The 23,922-nt window shown below is 34.2% G+C and overlaps 1 protein-coding gene across 1 annotated transcript in view; it reads left to right on the forward strand.

Annotated features, from left to right (window-relative positions):
• The first annotated feature begins 5,812 nt into the window (after positions 1-5,812).
• Positions 5,813-23,922, forward strand: part of LOC126964652 (fizzy-related protein homolog) — an 84,947-nt gene continuing 66,837 nt past the window's right edge. The window contains exon 1 of the mRNA XM_050807896.1: positions 5,813-6,360. Within this exon, the coding sequence (XP_050663853.1) occupies positions 6,219-6,360 (142 nt within the window). The 5' untranslated portion in view covers positions 5,813-6,218. The remainder of the gene's footprint in view (positions 6,361-23,922) is intronic.

Consider the following 23,922-nt stretch of genomic DNA (forward strand, 5'->3'; position numbering starts at 1 on the left):
TTATTATGAATAAAAATTGCTACACCATTGTGTTTATTACCACAATCATTCCTTATTGTGTTATAGCCTTTTATTAAAAAATACTGATGTGGTTTTAACCAAGTTTCCGAAATTATAGCAATATGGATATGATTTTCATATAAAAACCTTGTAAAAATAAGCCTATTACTAATAATACTTTGAGCGTTCCACTGCACTATATTCAATGTATCCATAATAACAATTAACTAGGTGTCTTTTTTCTAAAAGTGTTATTCAGAATTTCCTTAATACTATTTGAATTTATAGTTAACTTATCTTTATTTGTACAAATTTGTAAAACTGCTTCAACCAAGAGGTTCATAAATTTGTCAGATTTTATAAGATTGCTCAGGTGTGTGTCAATATACTTTGAGTTTGAGGGAAAGCAGATTCATTGAAGAGATCTGAGTATCTAACACTACGGGACTTCACTTTGTTTTCTTCAATTTTTTGTTTTTTCAGAGGACAGGTAGATGAGATAGCTATGTGATCTCCACCACAGTTGGCACATTTTGTTAAAGTTTTTGGACACATTTTAAAATTGTGATTGTCAGAACATATGGAACAAACTTCATTGTTTCTACAAAATTTAGCAATATGGCCAAATTTCATACAGCGTAGACACTGTTTAATAGGGGGTACATATACATTAACCTCATGCCTCCAGTGATCAAGTGTTACATACTCAGGTAACAACGTTGATGCAAATGTGACTGCAACAGTTTGCGTTGGAACAAAGGAGACAACACCCTGTGGGTCCTTTACTCGCCGCATGAACCTTCTCACAGCAATAACTTTTTTACTCGATGCAATTAATTGATGAATTTTTTTGTTGGAGTAATCAGTGGGAACAGAAGTAAGAACTCCAGTGACCTCCGTTTCAGAAGCCGGAATTGAGGCAACCATCTCCAACTCGCTAAGTAACTTTTCATTTTTTAAAAATACATTCGCATTGTTAGGCAGGTCAAAGGTAACACCAACTTTAAAAGCATTAACGGACCTCAGGTGCAACACACCCGATACGCAATGCCTCCTGATTCCATTTGACAGACCCAACCTGTCCTTGTCTGATATTTTGACTTCACCTTGCTTGCGATTGAGAAATACAATAAATTCCTTCTTATTTGAATTTTCGTCGTATAACCTATAATAATTTGTCGCTCTATAAGGGGTATACTTCTCTTTATCCTTTCTTCTTACAATGAGACGTTCAGTCACCTCCGCGTCAGATACCGAGGATTCGGATAGGGGAAGATCGTCTGCTGGTTCTGCGTCGCTCTGGCCGTTCTTCGGCCTTTTACCTGTACGCTTCCCCATGGCGATGGGGAAGCGCACTTAACAATTTATATATACAAAAATCGAATATTTATAAACCAGGATAAACAATTTACAAGTATGAAAAATATATGCACTATGAACAATAATTTAAACAATTTTTTTTTGTATAAGCGCGCCTTCCTTCGTTCACTCGTTCCCGCCAAAACAAAACACTTGACAGATAACGGCTATAATCTTTATTTCTTTGGCTCGAATCAGTTGTGCATTCAGCCAGTCTAATCTCGTAACACCATTATTATAGCCGATTTGATAGCCGAAATCGAAAATGCAAAAACCAAAAATGTTCTAAAATCTAAAAGAGGGCATAAAAGAGTAATTCCATCTTCAATGAATTCAAACGATACTTCTTTGAATAGCGCTAAGATACCTAATATTATTGCGAAGTTCTTTCCATCTATACAATGTGTCCCGGCTGTAGTAGTAAAACTTTAGGAGTAATAACTTTAAGCTAAACCTAGCAAAAGGCGCCAAATTCAAAAAAAAAACTTCATGTGATATTACCAACTAAAGTAGGAATAAATAATTTTAATACTTTTCCATTTTTTTTTGATAATTCCTTACGTATATTACCTATATTATATGGTTTTGGTTTTTCCATTTTTATACAGTCATTTATTACATAATTCTTGTACACGTATTATTGAGACATGAGTTCTTTGCAGTAAAATGTATTGTTTAAAATTGTTACTTCAACGTACAAAGGGATCAAATTATAAGAGCCTAGAGTGTTGAAGGGGTAACAAATACCTACAGTGCAAAAACAATATTTAATGAAATCACGAAAAATAAACACTAAAAGATTTAAGCATTTAAAAATTCATACTCATAAAGTATAATAAAACTTTTTTAACTTTAAAAGTTTTGAAAGTCAATATATTTTCACAATTATGCAAATTTGCGCACATACAAAAGACCAATTAGTCATATTTATAATTTGACAAATGCTCTCATACCAAGATATGATGGTGTCCACTTACACTTCAAATACCAAAAAGATACTCTGGAAAAGATTTCTTTGTCTCAAAGACAAAATTTAACAAATTTCAGGGAACTTAATATTTTAATAAACAGTTTGCCCAATTATTTTATGTAAATAAAAATATTATTTTTGATTGTTTGTTACTCTCATTATAATGAGAACCTATAGGATACCTTAACTTATTAGAACCAATAACATTTAGAGTGTAAAAGATGTATCAAATATACACACAAACCAATAAATGAATATCCAAACTTTCGCCTTTATAATATGACTGTGATTTTTGATTAAAAACGTATAAAACCTTCGTCTGAACAGATCTTGATCAGAAAATAGGGACACACTGACAAACCTAAAACCCTCAAGCAACCCTCTTTCTCGTCTGAGTGTAACCTAACTGCTACTCCACTGATATCACTGTCCAAATCTGGTTCAAATCAAAATCACTTTAAGTGTCGGTCACGGAAATGACACTTATGAAAGTCAAAAATATATTTTTTCTTACTGAATCTACCGCTACTTCGTAAAGGGTTGAGCTAATGAGAAGAAGCTCTTTGCCACTCTTTTATATCAAGATTAACATTTTAATCGATTTACAAATCATTTCAATTACAATATAATATGTAAAGTGATGCAACATACTCAAACTTCAAATAGTCAATGCCTTACAAATTTAAATGCCCAGCTCAAACTGAAAAAGTGTTTACATTGCTGCCTATTGACCAATAATATTTTAAACTGGAGTAAACGCAGAAATGTATAGACGCAGTATAGTCGAAGCTTATATTAAGATGTCATTTGTGGCATGTGCCATATTTTGGCTTTGATTTTGTATGACGTGCATGATTGTCTATATGTATAGAACGTCATTGATTTATTTATACAAAAAGGATTACCAACTAAATACAATTAATAAACTTATGCACTAAGAATTTAATAAATACAATAAAATGATGAAGGCACAACGTTACTATACTAAATACATGGAATATTTTTTAATCTAAAATCTACAATTTTCGGAGAGCAATATAATTTTGTTTTTTAAAATTAAGATTAAAAAAAAAACATTAATGCTTTCATCTATATTAAAAATACTATTATATAATTGTAACATTAGCTGTGAAGGAGAGTTTAAGCCATAATTACTGTGGTGGAATTAAATGAGCATGGGGGGAAGATCTATGCCTACAATTAAAACCACGCACATGCAGACCAATTTGTGATAAAAGCGAAGGATTGTCTATATCATAGCTTAAAGGTTTATGTAAACACAGAAATAATTGTGAAGCATTTCCACGTATTTGCAAAGATCTCATTTTAAAAGTATGCAAACATCCTCATTGCGGTTATATTTAGTGGCGATTGTCAATATCATCTTGAAGCAATTTTTGGTCCTCCAAAAATTTTACCAACGTATACAATTATAAATCATCTTCATATAGTGCATAAGCAACTAAATACTAGGTAAATAATAAGGGGCCAAAGTGCGAGCCTTGTGGCAGCCCGGATAGCTGCAATCTCGGGAAAGATAACCAATAACCTTAACTACAAGCGTTTGGGATGCCAAATATGATGTTAACCATGTCAGCAATTCTTCCGATTTGCCATAGATGTCCCTAAGTTATTTTTTTTTTAAATGGTCCACTTATCGAACGCTTTACTGAAGTCGGTATAAATGACGTCAATTTCATTATTATTGCTCATGTCATTTATAATTTTATTAGTATAGTTCAAAAAGTATAACATCGTAGATATTTTTCTGACAAAACCCTGTTGCTTATCAGATAAAAGATCCTTAGTACTTCAACAATTGAGGATATAAAATTATTATTTTTAATTGAACGTAGTTCCTGAAAAACTTTCCATGCCACAAACATCACATTTTTGGAATTCGTCTTTAAAGTTTAATAAATATTAGTGTGTTCCATACATGTGGGTTGGGCTACTAAGTTATGATGTCATTTAAAGAGTGAGTGCCCTACTCACTCTTTAAATGACATAATTTTTGTCAGTCTGTTAATATGAATCACGTAACCAGTGTTGCGTTCTTAACTAAATTTTGACATGATTGTGATTTGGAACGTTTTTCTGGAATTACGTTCAATTATTATATTGTAAATCTAGGATTCTGATTCAATTATATAATATAATACATACTTAGTTTGGCCATATATACTATTACAATTAAAATTAAACAAAATATTTAATTTGAAATTGGAACTTATCATTTTTTATGATTGTTCATTGAGTTTTTTCATTTTGGCGCCAATACATTGTACAATATCGCTGTGATTGCATTACACAAAGAAGGTATGGAGCCAAATGCAATTTTTAAAACTCTCCATACGCTTGGTATTACTAAAATGTTTGTGTACCGGGCTATTAATAGGTACAAATGAGACCTCCTCTGCTTGTGACAGAAAAAGATCAGGCTGTCCACGTAGTGCCCTGTATCCGTACGAAAAAAGTGGTCAAAGCAGTAAAGGAAGGAATTCGAAGAAGTCCTGTCCGAAAGCAAAACTCAAAAGATTTTGTCTCTTGTCTTCGTTGGAAACGAACGTTTCGGACTTTACCGGAGCTCAAGACTGGCCGTCGTCTAGTCCCTATCTTAACCCGCTGGATTATAATTTATAGTCAGTTTTAGAGAGTACAGCTTGCTCTAAACACCATGATAATTTGGAGTCCCTAAAACAATCCATACGATTGGCACTGAAGAATTTTCCCATGGAAAGATAATTGATAACTGGCCTCAACACTTAAAGGACTGTAACGCAGCCAATGGATCACTTTGAATAAACTTTGTATATTTCAAATTGTTTTATATTTATGTATGAAACTATCTCACTGTAAAAGTAATAAATAGAATATAGAATTGTTTTTCTTCTTTGTTTCATCATTCATATTCAAGATCTATTGATGTAACTATCAATGAAATTTAAAAACTTCTAAATGTTTTGTTATATATATGATTTTTTGCATTTGCTGTTTGTTTCCGGTTGTTTCATTTATAGATTACTTTGCACTGTAAAATATTGTTATTTAAATAATTAATTGTGTATTCTTGGTTTGTTTAGTACCTATATCTTGACTTGTTTGGTAGATTTTGTTAATTTTCTAATTTTAAATAATATTAGAATAGTTGTTTTATAACTTATACTTATTTTATAAAACTATTTTACACATATTTTAGCATGCGCTATTCACCTTAAAAGTGAATGCATTTAGTAATAAGACCTTTGTTACTTAGCATAATTATAAATGTTATATTGTAATTACCACTAGTGAAACTAAATAAAATTATAAGCTTCGCTGTGCCAATGCATTTAAATATAAAATATCATTACATTATGATATCTAGTATAAAAGTATGAACATAATAATTATTATTCGATAGTGATTCTTTGTCTACGATAAAACCGTTTAATTTCGAAATTTAATTGAAAATGGCAACACCAAACTTTGTGCCAGAAACAGTATCGTTTTCATTTTATCATTCCCAAAAATCATTAAATTGTGTACATAATTGTATAATTTTCATATGAATTTTACAATAAATGTGTTTTAAAAGTGTAATATTAATATATTTGTGGTTACAAGTATTTAGTTGCGGGAAAACTTCACGTTAGAAAGCAGATCTATTCTACATGTCAAATGCATTCAAATGATAGTCAAGAGGCTCACTGAGTACACTTCTTGTTGCACATCAAATTATTCCAAAACATTGAGCCTTCCGATGCGGTACACTCTTACATATAATAAAAAATCGATACTATGATTGAATGATAACCTGCGAGTTTCTGTGAAACATTCTAGTCTTATTCTTCCATACATAATTGACTGTTTAAAATTAATTTAAGGACTTGTGATAAACTCAATAATAATGTTTAGTGAATCATACGAAAGAAGGCTCCTGCAGCAATGCAGTCCTGTGAGTCGAAAACAATCTGTTTTGGTGCGCCCAGAGCCTATGGACAGATTTATTCCTTGCAGACTAGAAAAAAATTGGCAGACAAGTTTTCAAGGTAAGAGTTTTTGATATTTAACTACCGAGCAATATTGTGACCACTATTTTTAAATAGTATCTTAATAACCAATATACAAGGGTCTCAAGTACATCCTTTTTTTATAATTTTCAATAATTTTATTGTTTCACATTGAAAGATGTTCTCCTGTTTAGCCTCACACTACAGCAGTACACTTAATTTCTCTAGATAGTTAATATATTTTATTATTTATTTATTTAATAGGTACACAACAGAATTACAACAAATACATAATTAACAGAAAAACTATCAGCTAAATAGATAGGCTAGATATAGATAGGATAGAATGATAGGCTGCAACTCCACGAGGGTGTGTATACAGCATGTTTAGCATAAATTAATAACTATTAAAATACAATAATAATAGCAATTTTAAAACTAGCTTTAGTCAATGTAATATTATAGATTAGACAGAGAAAATATATATTTAGACAAATAGACATGAATAATTATGATAAGGGTATATCAAGATTTTTTAAATGATTTAAACTAATTAAGGAATTTATTAACTAGATTTCCATTAAAAAACAGATGATCTGTGCAACATTTGTATAAATGTTATAGTTTTTGTCACTAATATTTTCTGTTACTTTCATCTCACACTGTTTATCCTCCAGTTGTGACATCAACTACTTGCAAGATTCATGCTATAAAGGCAGCATAAAAATATAATATTGCTCCGTGGTACTATTAGAACAAATATTATAGTGTCAGATTAAATTTTAATTTTTTGTTGTATAAGCATACAGCTTGAAATATTTTTTTATTTATTTTATGAAGAGATGGATGTTGAACTGATGATAATGAATACACATTGTCCATTACAATGCAGTGCCACTCAGGATACTTGAAAAATCCAAAAATTCTGAGTGGCACCACAATTGCGCTTGTCACCTATAGACATAAGATGTTCATAGGCGCCCATCAGAGTGTAACACTTAACAGCCGATATAGGCGCCATTGTGGTACCCATAATTTAGCCAAAGTCTCCTGTGCAAAGGAGCCTCCCGCTGGTAGGGGAATCCAAGAATCTTGGTATCTTGCGCTTAGAGGGATTAGATCCAGGAACTCGTATGTCAAATTGTTGGTTCTACATCATAAGGATGAATATTTCTATTTTTGTAGTACTGTCCAGAATTAATATATAGGTACATACATTTTAAAATAATAGTATTTTTATCATTGTTACATAAATTATATATATATATTTTTCTAATTTTTTTTTACTAAATTCACAATGTTTATATATACACATATACTATATATGTATAACTATGTCAATAAAAAATATAGCAATTTCAGTCAATTCAGCAACAGAAACAAATAAAAAGAGTTTTTTATTGTGCTGTGTATTTTATAATATATTATTAATATATTTGAGTAATATAAGACTCATGCAGTGTGCATTAAAATAGTCACTTTCAACAGTCCTCAAGCTATGGAAAGGTGGTGGTACTATTCTAGCACTTGGTATCTAAAACTTACTCTAAAAGAGGCGGAACAATAGAGTGGGGCCAACAAGACATGGAAAGAGGACCTTGTTTCATTATTTAATTGCCTGTGCTGACCTAGCCATTCCAATTTATTACTCATCCCTTCAGCACGGTCCACTCCTTATGATTACGGGTACTTTCTTGTTGAGACTGATTTAGGATATTTAACCACCACCCAAGCCTCGGCATTGTTGCCCTTTTGGCACTTGTGTGTTTAGTTTTACAAGAACTTTATCAAGATCAGCATTTATGATAAATATTAAATATTTAGTTATCTGTTAGAGATGTACACAGGGGTGTGCATTAGTTTTCTAGTAAGGTAGGCACTCTGGATCTAACTAGTTGTAGTTGAGCTTTGGAATAAGCAAAGATTGCTTACCATAGGTATTTAATATCTAGCGTAAGGAAAATTTTTATGAGTGGGTGTTCAATAGAAGTTTGATAGTAAAATACTGGAACCAAATTAAACTAAATTAACTTTAACACTAGTGCTATATTTAATTAGGTATATAATGAGGTAGGCACTGCCTAATTGCCTGTATTATGATATGCACGCCCCTGTATGTACAATACAGAGTTCTTAAAAGTAAATTTATAAGCATGTTTTTCTAAAAAACTTCTTCAATCCATAAATTTGATAGTGATCTCTCCTTGTTTAAAGGGTTGAAGGTTAAGGTGAATGACTGTTCAAATGTATTTAAGTGTACTTCTGACATGATAAGTTTCAACAACATCTTTGTTATTACGAATGGATTTTGTGATGATTGGAGATATGTGTTGACTTCATTTTATCAATCCTGTATGGAGTATGTAGTATTTAAACTTATATTAGTTCACAGTCCGTAATTTATTTATAGTTATTGTTTATTTTGTATGCGAGTAGATGATGTATAATTGACGACCTGTATAGCCAAGTGGTAGCGATCCTATGCGGTCCTTAGCGGTGCAAGCATTTGATGAATATGGATGTTTGTTTCCGAGTCATGGATGTTTAAATGTATTTATGTATGTTTAAGTAACTATATTGTATTAAATATATCGTTGTCTTGTAACCCATAACACAGGCTATAAATACTTAACTTGGGGCAAGATAATTTGTGTAAAAAGTGTGTCAATATTATTATATTTTTATTATATTATTATAATATATATAATATACTAGCTGACCAGCATATGTTGTATTGCCATATAAATTAATTCATACTCAAATACATATTAATTAAATTGTAATTATAAACTATGCATGAAAATTTATTGTACTACAATTATTGTATTTGATTGCCATCTTGCAACCCTATACCCTACAGATCCGCAATCTGTGGATGGAACAGATCGTAGATTGGCGAAAATTTTAAGTTGTATGTATTTTTCAATGCTGAATCATAGTAAAATAAAAATATGTGACCCTTATTTGACCGCTGCTCGAATTGTCGAGGATCCAGTGCTCATTGACAACTCGTTTACATGGCGTTGCGTAGACATGTCGCTTCATTGCGTGTCTTCTACCGCATCTATCAAGGGAGGTGTTCTGTTTGACCTGATTTCTGCTGCCGATATCTACCTTCGCATGACACGCTATCATCTCCACCATCTGGATGTGGAACTTTCGTCCACTTACAACCAAGCTGTGGAATGAGCTTCCTTGTGCGGTGTTTTCGGGACAATACGACATACCTTCAAGAAAAGTGCGTACACGTTTCCTTAAAGGCCGGCAACGCTCCTGTGATTCCTATGGGAATATGAGCGGCGGTGATCACTGAACATCTCGTAGCCCATACACTCGTTTCTCTCCTCTTCCATAAAAAAGTCATCATCATTAAGAAAGATAATATTGTCTCTTTTATGCTGATTTGGAATGTTATAAATAATAATTATGCAATTACTTAGTTCATTAATTAATCATTTACTTAATTAACAAGCCCATTGTTATTGTGTTATAATTTACAACATTATCAATGTAATATTATATGGTTCTAGAAAAATGAATACTTCAAATATTAATTTGAATTTATGACGCAATAATGAGTATCTAGAGCCAGAGTCATTAGGGAAAATGAATATAAAGCCAAATGGTTTAGCCGCTGCAAATTATTTTCTTTTACGTGAACAATATTTTTCCCTATTGACATAATTATTGTTTTTTTTTTTTATGGAATAGGAGGACAAACGAGCGTACAACACCAGAGGAATCACACGAGCGTTGCCAGCCTTTAAGGAAGGTGTACACGCTTTTTTTAGGTTTTTATGTTTAATGTTCTTTTATGGTGGTTGTTTTGTAATGGGAAAAGAAATTAGTTAATTAATTTAGTGAAAATTACTGGGCAATTATTTGACCACTTTACATCTTTGTCTCAAGGAGACGTGTAGAATTTTTGGGGTTTTCAAGAATCCTGAGCGGCACTGCACTGTAATGGGCAGGGCGTGTCAATTACGATCAGGTGAACGTCCTCCTCATCTCGTCCCTTATTGACATAAAATAAAATTTATTTAGATCAGCAGTTTAGAAAAAATAATTAATTATAGTAATGATGACATGTGATTTTGGTGTGGTGTTAGTTACCAAACTCCACCGAAATGGCTTAACCGATTTGTATGAAATTTTTTTTGCATATCGGGTAGTTCTGAGAATTGGCCAACATTAATTTTTCATACAACCTAAATAATAGGGTGACCATATCCATAATATATTTTTTTATTTTTATAACATTTTATTTTTATTTTATACAAATACATAGAACTTCAAATTTTCACCCGTCTACGATTATCACCTATTTTTGTATCGCGATTTTTATATTATATTCATCCACAGATCCGCAATAGAGTTGCAAGATGACAATCTAATACAATAATTTTTGTAGTATACGATAAATTTTATGTAGGGATATATTTGGTAGGTCTAAGAATCGGTCGTCATCAATATTTTATATCCCGAAAAATTTAATTATTGAACTTTTTTCTTTTATGGGTTGTGTTAGACACACATGTGACTCAGGAATTGCCATGTGATTGGTGATCATTTTATTATCACTGTGAACGATGATCCTACTTATCAGTTTGCTCACCTGTTCCACCCGTCATATCGCCTATATATCATAAAAAAAAATTAATAGGCAATCAACGCAAATAATGTATTATTATTGGAGTGCCAAAAATAGTATTCCATTGTCTTCTTATTTCCATTACGGAACTTCGATAATGACAGTGAGTCGGCTAAATGCTGTAATGATACGTTTAGTAATGGAAAACACGGTTTTTTTGTATCAACTTTTGGCTTCTGTTGTTAGAATTGGTTATTATAGACAGCGTGTATAGTGCTTTGATTGAGATCTTGTCCGTTTTTTTTTCGTAATTCACCATCAGAACATTTAATTGACTTTGTATTTCGAAGCGTTAAGTTGTGTGCTACCAACTTTTTTGACGCGCTAGGAACTAATCAAGCTACGTTTTAGTTAAGTACTTGTGAAACTTGTATGACCTCACTTTCAATACAAACTTTCATGCCGGTATACGATCCGCCATTTTGTTTTGGAGATTGTGTGGGCTAAGAGAGACATTTTGAGATATATTGTTTAGTGTCTAGGACAGATCTTCAAAAAAGCGCGTTCACCCAGCCAGGCTCCTGTGCAGGCATAGATTTTCTAGCAACGTAGGCACTGTAGATTTAACTTATAGTGCTGTAGTATTTTCGAGTTGTTATAATGAAAACATAAAACAGCAAAAAAAAATTTTTACTGAACACCAAACGCACCAATTTCAATACAAAAACAACAATTTTTCCATCTTTGACCTGCCGTTGCGTTTTTCTTAGTAAATTCCTTTCAACATTAAAAATATAAATCAGTTTTGTTGTAAATGAATGCAATAAGTGCAATAATGAATCGCTCGCGCTACGATCCCCGAAAACAGAATAATTATTATAACTGTGCCCATCAACATACTGCCGCATCGGTCACATTTTACGTGTTTCACGTATCTTTGTTAAATCACCGCGCGTAATTATAAAGGCAATTGTCTACCTAATTATCATAGCCCGGTAATGGCTCGAGCCAAGGTCATTGGCCCAGGGACCAGTGACCACACCTTAGTTACCCTGCCGCTACTCCTAGCGAAAAGAAATCAGGGATCAGTTGTAAAAACTATGTGACGCATGGCTACTCGCGGCTGGTTCGTATTCATTTGAATGATAATTAAAATGATATATTAGGATGATTTTCAACACGCTCCCGTGTGGTTGAAATTAATAAAAAGCTTTATACAGATAGCATTTAATATTTGAATTTATAATATATTCCCGAAACAACGAACAAATAAGATTATATATGATAAGTAGTCTGGAATTGTATAATGTATTAAGTAGGCTAAGTTGTTATATGATTTTAAAGATGGGCTGAGAGTTTCTTTTAATTTCTTCTCCCCATATCAAAGTCCCTTTACGAACTGATGTTGCTTCAAGACGTTTACCAAGTGTTGTTGCAATAAATATTATTCTTTTCTATCAATTGTATAAAAAATATGGGTACCTTCAAAAAAAGCGCGTACACCTTCCTTAAAGGCCGGCAACGCTCTTGTGATTCCTCTGGTGTTGCAAGAGAGTGTGGGCGGCGTTGATTAATTAACACTGTACGCTCGTTTGTCCTCCTATTCCATAAAAAAAAAATAAGATTATTTAATATGATGTTGAGCAAAAAAATAATGTTTGCTAATAATATTGTAAAAAAAAATCTTCGTGGGTCTTCTAACAAACTCTAGGAGGGGTCTTAACCGTTTGGTTAGCTGGGTTTATGTTTCTATAAATTTAGTATTTTTATCAAGGTTTCCTTTAGATTTCTGTGTGCCAGTAAAATAATGTGAAGTACAATATTAGTTTTGAATTATTTTCCTTGAAATTTTTCCCGGATTAGGCAGCAGTGACGAGTTCTTCCTGCAATCCTGGTGATTTTTCTTTAGCAAACTTTTCTGCAGACCGTCGGTTGCATAGCAACGGCCGCGGCAAAAGTCACAATAATTACCAGACACAATATGACGGTATTTGGAGAATTATGATTTTTATATAGATAGATAGCATAGAAATTTTTTCCTGTTATTTGATATATTATATTTTTATTTACTTACTTTATTGGCCTCCACTAACGTTTCCCAATGAAAAACTCTTATGGAGGCTTATGCCAAGATGTACGCCGAAATAAGGGATATTTTGTGGTTTAAGAATTATTGTATGTACATTGTTTCGGAATAAAAGGGCTTATTATTATTTCTGTTTACTTTACTTTACTACGAAGTCTAATCGAAATAAAATAAATTTAAAAAAGAAGTCTCAATAAATAATACAAGTTAACAGAGCAAATTTCATTTCCGTCCATTTCTAGTATCCTTTAAGCAAGTATCCTAAGTGATCTCAATCAAATCGCCAATTAAAAGCTGGGAACTTCCGTAGGTTTTTTGCCACTTTAAACAATTGTTGATGTTTTTATGTGAATAGATTTATGTTGCCAGGCAAATCTCTACACCGCAGAGGTTCATGTTTAAAGGGCGACGCCCTAGGTACTACTAGGTCTAGTTGTCTCGGGGCCCTCATCCGAGACGGCTATATTAATAAGTCGAACCACTTCGCCTGGTTCTTCTGCGATGCGCTCACAATATGATTTAAGTTTGTTCGGATTCGTTTTACGATGTATTTCCGGCGAGTGTTGAAATAAATGTTTATTATCATTGTTATGAGATACTATTCATCCTAATGTTTATTCATAATTAGCTTTATTTTTAAGCCGTCGTAATCTAATTAAGTGTCCATTTTGAATTCATTAATTGATTTGAAAGCCCTTAATATATTTGTGTTAACTTTATCTGGTTGAACTGCGGAGATTTTAGTAATTTATTAAACTATGCATTACCAATTTATCGGTAATGCACAGAATAATTGACAAAATTACAAAAACTCTCTAGTTTTATAGTAAAATATAAATCTCTTGTCTTCTGTTTAAAATTAATTTCAAAAAACTTTTCATTGTAATAATTTACGTGTGAATTTTAAAGTAATAATCTTAGATATAAAATTCTCTTCATGTAAAATCGATTAGTTTAGCTGTTTCTTTTGCAATAATCGAGGCATTGTAAAAAATGTACTCAAACCATTTTTGCATCTTTTGAAAGGTTAATTATTTGAGTATTCACCACGAAAATATCAAAAATGTATATTTCATACTTACATGTGTTGTAATAATGTTATCTCGTAACTTTATGATTGTTTTAATACTAGTTAAAGAAAAGAACCAATGGCATATAAAAGTTCAGTGGCTATTATAATACTTTTAAAACTATCAGACTTCAAAGCATATTATAAATACTTTTTTCGCCAAAAAACTTTTTAACGTCGATAACACCAAACACCGGCTTAATGGCGGTAAGTGACTACTTTCAAATTGAATTGTCAGTAGTGACGTACAAAATAGAATTAAACATCGCGGAAATTTTTGAAACCAACCATATAGCCTAGGTAAACATAGTGCCAAGGTGCAACAGGTTCCCTTATCTCGTAAATAAGTATGGTAGTAGTAATTGATATCCTGGTATTCATATCGTTCGGCGATTGAAGACCGCATTGCCTAATGAGACCCCGGGTTAAGTGGCACAGGAGTCAATTGCATGTCGTTTGTGCTTCCCCGGCCCAATGTATATTGGATTAAGCATGCTAATTGTGATGTTCTAATTGATAAATTGCAGTTCGGTAAATATTAAGATGTACAGCTGTCATATGTTTTTTATTTCTGGTGCTTACTTGCCCTTTGATGTTTATTTTTTTTGTGAAAATAAGGGACGAGACGAGCAGGACGTTCAGCTGATGGTAATTTATGCGCACTGTCCATTACAAAGCAGTGCCGCTCAGGATTCTTGAAGAACACATAAATTCTGAGCGGCGCTACAACTGCGCTCGTCGTCTTGAGACCTGTCCTTCAGACCGAAACACAATAATGTTTACACATTACTGCTTCACGGCAGAAATAGGTGCTCTTGTGGTACCCATAATAACCCATAGGAGCAAATCAAAGGGAAAAAGTGACAGGGAAATATTAACTTAATGTTCGCTATAAAAAATGTGTTTATATAATTTTTCCATTCAACGTTTTCCATTTTATTTGGTGATATTCCTTTGAAACTTTTTTATTCTCTAAATCTGTCTACTATTATTATACCTTCTGAATTATATTTCGTGATCCAATTACTTTCAATTGCATTGAAATAAATTATCTCAATAAATAGTGAAGTATATAACAAACACTTCGAGATTCAGTTTATTAATATTGTTTTAATCTGCGGACCTGACCTCGCCCAATCATTGTTTATAAACTCTGTTGAAAAATATTGTTTATCATTCGAAAAATGCAATTTGAGATAGCTTCTGCAACCTGTTGCTATATTGATAGCAAGTCCACTCGCCCCACTAACACCCAGGATGAATTGCTTGACTTTTGATACGTTATCGTTATCACGACCATGCACGTAAAGGTGCGTTTAAATTATGCGCGGCAAACGAACCTCGAACGTGCCGCGGGGCGAATCGCTCGCTGTCGGTTTTTGAGACCGTATTAAAGGAGCTTCTGTCGTTCGCTCATGCGCAGTTGGCATGGTTGTAGTTTTGGTATCCACCAACGTATCGTATCCACGTAACACTGGACACTGAAATTGCCTGTTTTGATACTCTAAAAAGATATTGCAGGCTAGTTGTAGTAGTTGTATATTTTATTAAAAAGAGCGCAAAAAATAATGCTGGGAGAGTTTCATTTTTCCGAAGCTGTGGTAGTGTTAGAAATGAAATCAAATAGAATTATAAAGTAATCAATGCCTTTTACGCTTTTAGCGTTAGTTAGGAGTCTCCAGGTGCCGGAAATTTTTGCTAATTTTGTTTACAAGAATGAACTGGTCTGTCTCGCCGCCGCGGGCTGTTCAAGCTGGATTGGCTGGTGGCAGTCGCGTTCTACTAAATTTGCATCAAAATATTGGCTCGCGCAGCAAATGAAGGTCAACTCGGGTGGAATTCGAGCTCGCGCGGCCGCCGCGCGTAATTTGCACGCACCTTTAGGCGATGGGCTTATGCGCGCAATATCGGATTTGTTGATTTTTAATAAGCTGTTAACTATTCCATATCTGAAGCTATAAAAGCGTTGACCTCGCGAAATCGGATGCCTCCGATTGGTGATATGGCGGGCATTTATTGCATTTCAGAAATGCTTTTAAATGTGTTTGGCAAACGAGCATGCGGTAAGTAAGCCTGGTAGTAGTAAGTAAACATGTAGGTAGCATAATTAGACGAATAACGCTATAGCTTTGGCTACATGCTTACTGCTGACGATACAAGCAGGACGTTCAGCTAATGGTAATTGATACGCCATGCCCGTTACGTTGCATTATTAACATTACTCAAGAGTAACAAGATTAAGGAAGGTAGTTATCTACCCCATTTATCACGGGGAGTGTTCCGAAGAGCTTTTTCACCTTCAGGCAACAGCCCATGGACATCCGCAACAACAGGTGTCAAGAGATGCGTTACCGGCCTTTAAGGGAGTATGCTCTTTTTTTTGAAGGACCCTAAGTCGTATCGGTTCAGGAAAACCGCAGCGGGTAGTTGATTCCACAGAGTGGCTGTGCGAAGCAAGATATTTCTTGCAAAACGCGCGGTTGTGCCAGTTTCGCTATAAGCGCTTTATGCCACACCCGATCGAATGACTTCGTTCGCGACCTGGGGGCATGATTGTAGTGTTTATTAAGTTCGCTGGAATTCACATCCTTAGATACTACCGTATTGACCCAAGCCTGATAGCACTCCTGTTATACGTAAGAAAATAGCGCCGCTGTAGTGACCACTTATCGTGCATCCTGTGTAAAGAAAACACCTTATTCACAAGTTGTGGCATAGTAACAGTTAGTGAATAATAAATAAACATACATACATACATACATAAATTCACGCCTCTTTCCCGTAGGGGTAGGCAGAGACCACTTCTTTCCACTTGCTACGATCCTTACATACTTCTTTCGCTTCGTCCACTTTCATTATTCCTTTCATACATGCTCTCCGGTTTAGGGTACTCTTGACCTGGCCTTTTTTCAAGACGTCCCTGATTTGATCTTGAAACGTCCGCCTAGGTCTACCCCTTCCAACACTTTCATTCACACTGGCCTTATACACTTTCTTCGTCAATCGTTCTTCATTCATTCTCTCGACATGTCCAAACCATCTCAGCATACCTTTCTCAATTTTTGTCACAGCATCTTCTTTCAGACCACAACGTTTTCTTATCTCACTATTTCTTATCCTGTCACTCAGTGTAACTCCTATCATACTTCTCAACGCTCTCATCTCAACTGCATTTATTCTGCTTTCATGTTTCTTCTGCCATACCCAACTTTCACTTCCGTACATGAGTGTTGGAACCAACACCCCCTCATGCACAGCCAAGCGAGCCTTATTAGACACCTTCTGACTGTTCATAAAGGAGTGCAAAGCTCCATTCACCATGTTTCCTGCATTCACTCTTCTTTCAATATCACTCTCATACTTTCCATCTCTTGTAAATTTAGAACCCAGATACACAAACTCATTCACCTGTTCAATTTTTTCATCTCCAATCACGATATTGCAGTCTGTCACTACCTCATCTCTTTCAAGCACCATCACTTTCGTCTTCTTTATATTCATCTTCATTCCCTTTCTACCAAACGCTCCATTCATAGCAGTTACCATCTCTTGCAACTCCTCGGCTGAAGATGCAAGTAATACTTGGTCATCAGCATAGAGAAAACATTTGACGAGTAACTCATTCATTCTCAAACCACTGTCATTCTCTTTTAAACCTGTCAAGCAATTGTTCATGAACAGATTAAACAGCCACGGTGATTATATATTTTTTTTTTTTTTTTTTTTTTTTTTTTAATAAAAATAATAAATAAATTGCATGCAAAATTTACCAACACTTGTCAATTGCAAAATTTTATATTGAGCACTAGCTGACCCGACAGACGTTCTGTATATAATAAATAAAATAATGTTTTTTTATGAATTTTCAATAATATATCATAACATCAAGAATTACTTCGTAAAGTATGCACCCTGCTCTCGTAATGAAATTGTTTCACAGCAGAACTGTCAAACCGTGCGTCAATAAATTCTCTCATAGAAATTATGTATGGACACATGGAAAAACAAATTTGTTGTTTTTATTTCATTCCGAGCATTTTCCTATTTATTCACCTTTTAAACCTTCTCTGGACTTCCACAAATAATTCAAGACCTAAATTTTACAAATCGGTCCAGCCGTTCTCGAGTTGTAGCGAGAATAACGAGCAGCAATTCATATTTATATATATAGATTGACTGTATTAAATAATCATTTGTTTCCACGAATGAGTTCGAGCATACTTAGGAAGCGGTTCTTTTGTCTCGCCTTTTAAGCTCTCGATAATGCGGTGTATCAACATCGCGGAATTCTTACTGTACAGTGTCAATATTGCTATTGCAGCTGTGCAAATGTTGACGGACATCTCCCGCGACTCGTGTAGGCGAATGCACGTAAGTACCAAATTGGCAAATTAGCATTCGTGTGTTAGCAGTGCAAGTGATACCTTTTACGTACGTTTTACACCTCGATGCGTTTTTATTATAACCTTTTACGACACATACAAAGTTGTGCGATAAAAAGGTTTATTAGGGACGTAATTTAGGTTTTAATGCTGTCCCGGAATGCTGCGCGTAAACATCATTATTCAGCAAGTTTCAACATTTTTTTTATGACAATAAGGAACGTTCAGCTGATGGTAATTTATACCCGAAAATATTTAGCGGCACTACAACTGCGCCCGTCTCCTTGAGACATAAAATATACAAATAAAATTACTGGGCAACGTCTCAAGGTGACGATCGCAGTTGTATTGCCGCTTAGAATTTTTGGCGCAAGGCGTATCAATTATCATCAGCTTAACGTCCCTTATTTTCATATAAAAAGCTTACGCGGTGTCCTGGTCAAATATAGCCCTAAAACCACCCCAAATCCAAGTACCAAACAATAATAATAATATTGACACACTTACACAAATTTTCTTACCCCAAACTAGGCATAGCTGGTGCTATGGGTGCAAGTCAACGATATATTTAATACGATACATGAATAAATATCCATGACTCGGAAACAAACATCAATATTTATCATACAAATGTTTGCACTTACCGGGATTGGAACACGGGACCTCTAGCTAAGTAGGCAAGCACACTTAACTACAGGGCTATATGGATCGACATAATAATTTAAAATGTAATGCTGTGCTTACAAAGACTAAACCTTGCCCAATCTATTTTTTTGTAGCTCATAAAATATATGATACTTAAGAATGGTTAGGTATATCTTTTATGTACTGAATCTATTCTGTTTTATAAGTCTTAATAAGCCTAAGTACCCATAAAATAGTACCTTAAGATTATGTACTGGTTAGATCTACCTACATTGGTTTTGTACCTAATTTATCGATACTTTATTGGTTAATAAAGATGTTTTGAATTTTAATTGCATTGAATCATTATGATTTAAAAAACAGGGATCTAGTTAAACTCACTAGAATTTCTCGATTACTATGTGAAATATTATCATACGAAAATTAAAAATGTTGGAATCGTACCGGTTAGCAACAATCATGCTTTTTACTTCATCAATGATGTAATTGACTGCTTATATATTTTTCTTTTGTACATGAATACGTTGATGATTCATTAGTATTTTAAAATTGTTAAAATAATTTTAACTTTTGTGTAAAATTTATTGCTTATCAGAATCATTATTGCATACTTGAAAATCAAATAAGTATATGAGTATGTTTTTTTATGGTAGAGGTGGTAAGTGATCACTATACTCTTTTAACACCAGAGGAATCACAACAGCGTTGCCACCTTATTAACCGTCATTTTAACTGTGCTTCACCGCGGCATATAATGAATAGGGAAGTCCCAGGCCCAAGGGTGTCGTAAGAGGCGACTAAAGGCATTTACCAGTGGGAGGCTTCTTTGCACTTGCCGGCTAGATTATGGCTACCACAACGGCCCCTTTTTCTGCCGTGAAGTAGTAGTGAAATGACTAGGCAAATGAGACTTAGCATCTTATGTCTCAAGGTGACGAGCGCAATTGTAGTGCTGCTCAGAATTTTTGGGTTGTTCAAGAATCATTGCATTATATAATGCTGCTGCTGCAGTGCAGAGCAGTCAATTACCATAAGCTGAACGTCCTGCTCGTCTCGTCCCTTATTGTCATAAAAAACCTACAAAGGAATTTGAACTGTGACTGAAACACAGTGATAGGTGGCAGGCAAGTTCCGGGACGGAGGCTCCGTGTGTGAGTGTGTGAGTCAACGCTTCTACCTATTACGCCACCGATAGTTTTAATTGTTGTTATATTATGTTAATGCGCGTATTTGAAGTGATAACTTCTTATGGGAGGATAAACCGCTTTGTAACGTAACGCGTTACGGCGCCAATCTGTCTGGCTTTCCTTTCTCTCACGCATACGGCAGCGGTAGGCAGGCTCCTTCTCTCTCACTCTAACCAATTGTTACCTTTATATGATTAAATAATGCTACTAATAATGTACACACTCAAAATTTTAATGAGCATTTTCAAGAATTCTAACTAAGAATTAAGTATATTTTATAACCAATAAAAGATTTTATTAAAAAATATAATTTTTTTACATTATCATAAAAATATACAAGCTTTTATCAAGCGAAACAATTTCAACATTAAATAGTTATTCAAATGTTGTGAGCCTTCCTGAGTGTAAATTCTCGTGTCTCGTGCAATAATTTGGTCAACATCTCCTGAGGACGCCTCTACACGAGGCGTCCTCAGGAGATGAATTACATTTACATTTAATTAAGCGGAATTTACAGTCAAGAAGGCTGATAACATTTGAATGATTAAGGATTTCCGTAACATTACGCCTAATTCAATAAATTATATTAAATAGTTCAACTTAGACCAGTGTAAGTTATCACTATCACCACGTACCGGAAGACGCAGTGATGGTAGGCCCATCACAAGATGGACCGACGATATGGTCAAGATCGCCGGAATACGTTGGATGAGGGCAGCGCAGGACCGATTATCGTGGAGATCTTTGAGGGAGGCCTTTGTCCAGCAGTGGACGTCTTCCAGCTGAAATGATGTAGTTATTACCTCTCTCGGGCGTTTCGAAACGCACATGGTTTTTTTCATAACATGTGCACTGACCGTGCTGAAATTCAATCGTTATTGATACTGTGATATGAATTGCAAATGAGCTGAGGTGTGCTTCGCGTTATTTGCCATAAGAGTTCTGCTCTAGCAAACATTTGCACAGGCGGAGCTTCTTCAAACAGCAAGCGTTGAGTAGTTTGAGGCCTTCTTAGGGTACTCACGTCGGAGGTTCACAAGTGTCCTCCAATAACACCCACATACCCGATGAACAACCTTCAACTTGTGATCAGCTGAATGGCTGATGTCATAACCATGTAGTGTTTACTTTTTACATAATTTTATGCCATTTTTTTGGTCATATTGCCATACCTTTGGTTTTTATTATCATGTCGACTCAATAACTCTTAAAATTATTATAGTAGATTACAATCATTTCGAATAGAATTGAAAATATTAAATTTATTTATAGAATAATTCCGATTACCTACATGTCGATACCTCAGTTCAGTTCAGAAAGAGTAAGATTTCGGGAAAAAGTTCTAAAAAATAAGAACTCGAGTTGATACTGTTTGAAACAAAAATATTCTAGACTTTTGAAGATATATTGGAAGTAACATCTAAACTGCATACACTTATCGTCTTGATTCTGTTCGGGTGGGTTATCGTCTGTGGGTCAATTTCTCATATTTATCTCAAACTTTTTGAATTTCTGACTTGTTACTACACTTTGGAACTGAGATATCGATGTGAAGGTACTTGAATATTCATTTAATTCACCATTTCTAAGACCCGACGTGCAACCAATTTGCATCTTAATTAATTCGCTGGAATTTTAACGAAAACGTAAAGCCGACGGCGATTTATGCGGTGCGCGAAATCGCCGTGATATGTGTGTGATTCAGTGATTTGCTCTGTGAATGTTAATCATGAGGAATTTTCAGTGTGTAAAACATTCTACCTGAGCGGAAGAGTTCGTTGCACCAATCAGCTGAGTCAACAGGGCTACTTGTCAGCCACGTGTTTCTTACTATGTTGCGCAATACCATCATGTGGTTTAAATTTAAGTCGACATTGTTTTACCAGCCATCGAAATATATATTGTACTTACGTGTTTGAGAGTCGAAAAACACCTAGGTTTACAAAGTGAAGGTTCTTGACGTTAGTGACCAGTAAGATGGGATTGATGGCTATCATCCGGAAGTTTATAAAATATGGGATTTGGGGTTGTATGGAAGTCCATGATTTGCAAAGTTCCTTACTTTGCAAATCATGGACTCAGGCCAGACGCTTTGTGTACCTAGTAACTAATAAATATATACATCAGCGTTTTTCTAAATGTTTTACCCATTATTTTTGAAGAAATGAGCTACAGTGAAGTTAATTTCCACAGACGTTGCAGAGTACTAAATAGTGTAGATTGTAATAAATAACAAGATCCTACCAGGTCTAGAACAAAATCTCTGGTAAATTTCCCGCTTAGTGAACTAAACGCGACATATGTAAAATTTTAGCTTTGGAGTTTTCTATCAAGTATCTGTAAGTTTTGATATTGAATCCAAAATTTAGTGAGACTTGTTTTTAATTCTAAAAATGAGTATAGATGAAAATCAGGTTTTAATTTATTATTATTATGACTCCGTTTATCGTTACCTCCCTATGTATCAAGCGTTCTCTTTTGACTGGTTCCAGACCCATGTCAGTATACGGTATTGATTTTCGCTCGATCATCTAAGAATCGATAAAATCCAAGCTATCAAATCGAATGAGTCTGTATCGAATTTCTAATGTAAATGCGTTGTTTCGACGAGTATAAAATTATTGGCTGCATCGATCAGATAGTTATGTGGTTATGATGTCACTCGTCCGCCTCTAGATTCGATTTTGAATTTAAATTTTTTTGCATCGACACCAAAATGTTGTGTACGTGTCTCGACAAGTTTGATTTGACCAACCTTCACCTTGTTGCTGCCTGAGATCAGCTGTTTGAGGCGTTCAACTTATATAAATATATCTGTTTTGTCATCGTTTTTATCGATATAAGGATATTCCACTATGTAAATTTGGAATTGTATTAGTAATTTTACTTGAGTCATTGGGACCGTTGTACGAGTGCTTTGTTATAAATAATAGTAGGATGAAACCCATTGGAAATGGAAGAGAATATAACAAAAAATTAAGGAAAAATAAATTACGGGCTATCCGAGATCGGAAAGTGGAAAAGAGGGGGGTGTTTAAGGGTTAAAAACAGTTTATCTCGTTTTCCGGAAAAACTACTAGTCCTATGGAAAAAAGTCAAATGGCAAAGTTGTAGGTAATAAATAGATCGCCCGTAGCCTGACATTAAGAAAGCTTCAGAATTATCATTGCATATTGACAGTGTTATCAGCAATGTAATGTAAATGACTGTGAGTGCTAAAACAATTCAATAAAATTAATTTATACTTTTGTGGCTACGGTAAGTAGTAGATACTTATGGTTCAGATATTAATTCTATTTCAGTTAATTTCTTTTTCGAAATGCCTCGCAAAAGCTAATCCTATCTATCTTAGAATTCATCCCGATCTGCAAAAAAATTGAATGCAGCAGTATTGTCAATTGTTTAAACTAAATTAAATTATAGAATTCAAAAATGCTTACGAAATCCTAGTCAAAAGAAAATATCAATCTATGTTATTTTCATTTCATTCACAATTGACACTTATTTAAGGACAAAACGCGAGCGAAGTCGCATTGCAGTGGTATTGCCACTATAAAATAATACCACTGTGAGTTTTCGTCGGATTGATGTAATAAAAAATATAAATTATTATAATTGTAATGTTTATAATATAAGGTGTA

This window comes from Leptidea sinapis, chromosome 5, assembly GCF_905404315.1.
Source record: "Leptidea sinapis chromosome 5, ilLepSina1.1, whole genome shotgun sequence".
In the NCBI taxonomy this organism is placed as follows: domain Eukaryota; kingdom Metazoa; phylum Arthropoda; class Insecta; order Lepidoptera; family Pieridae; genus Leptidea; species Leptidea sinapis.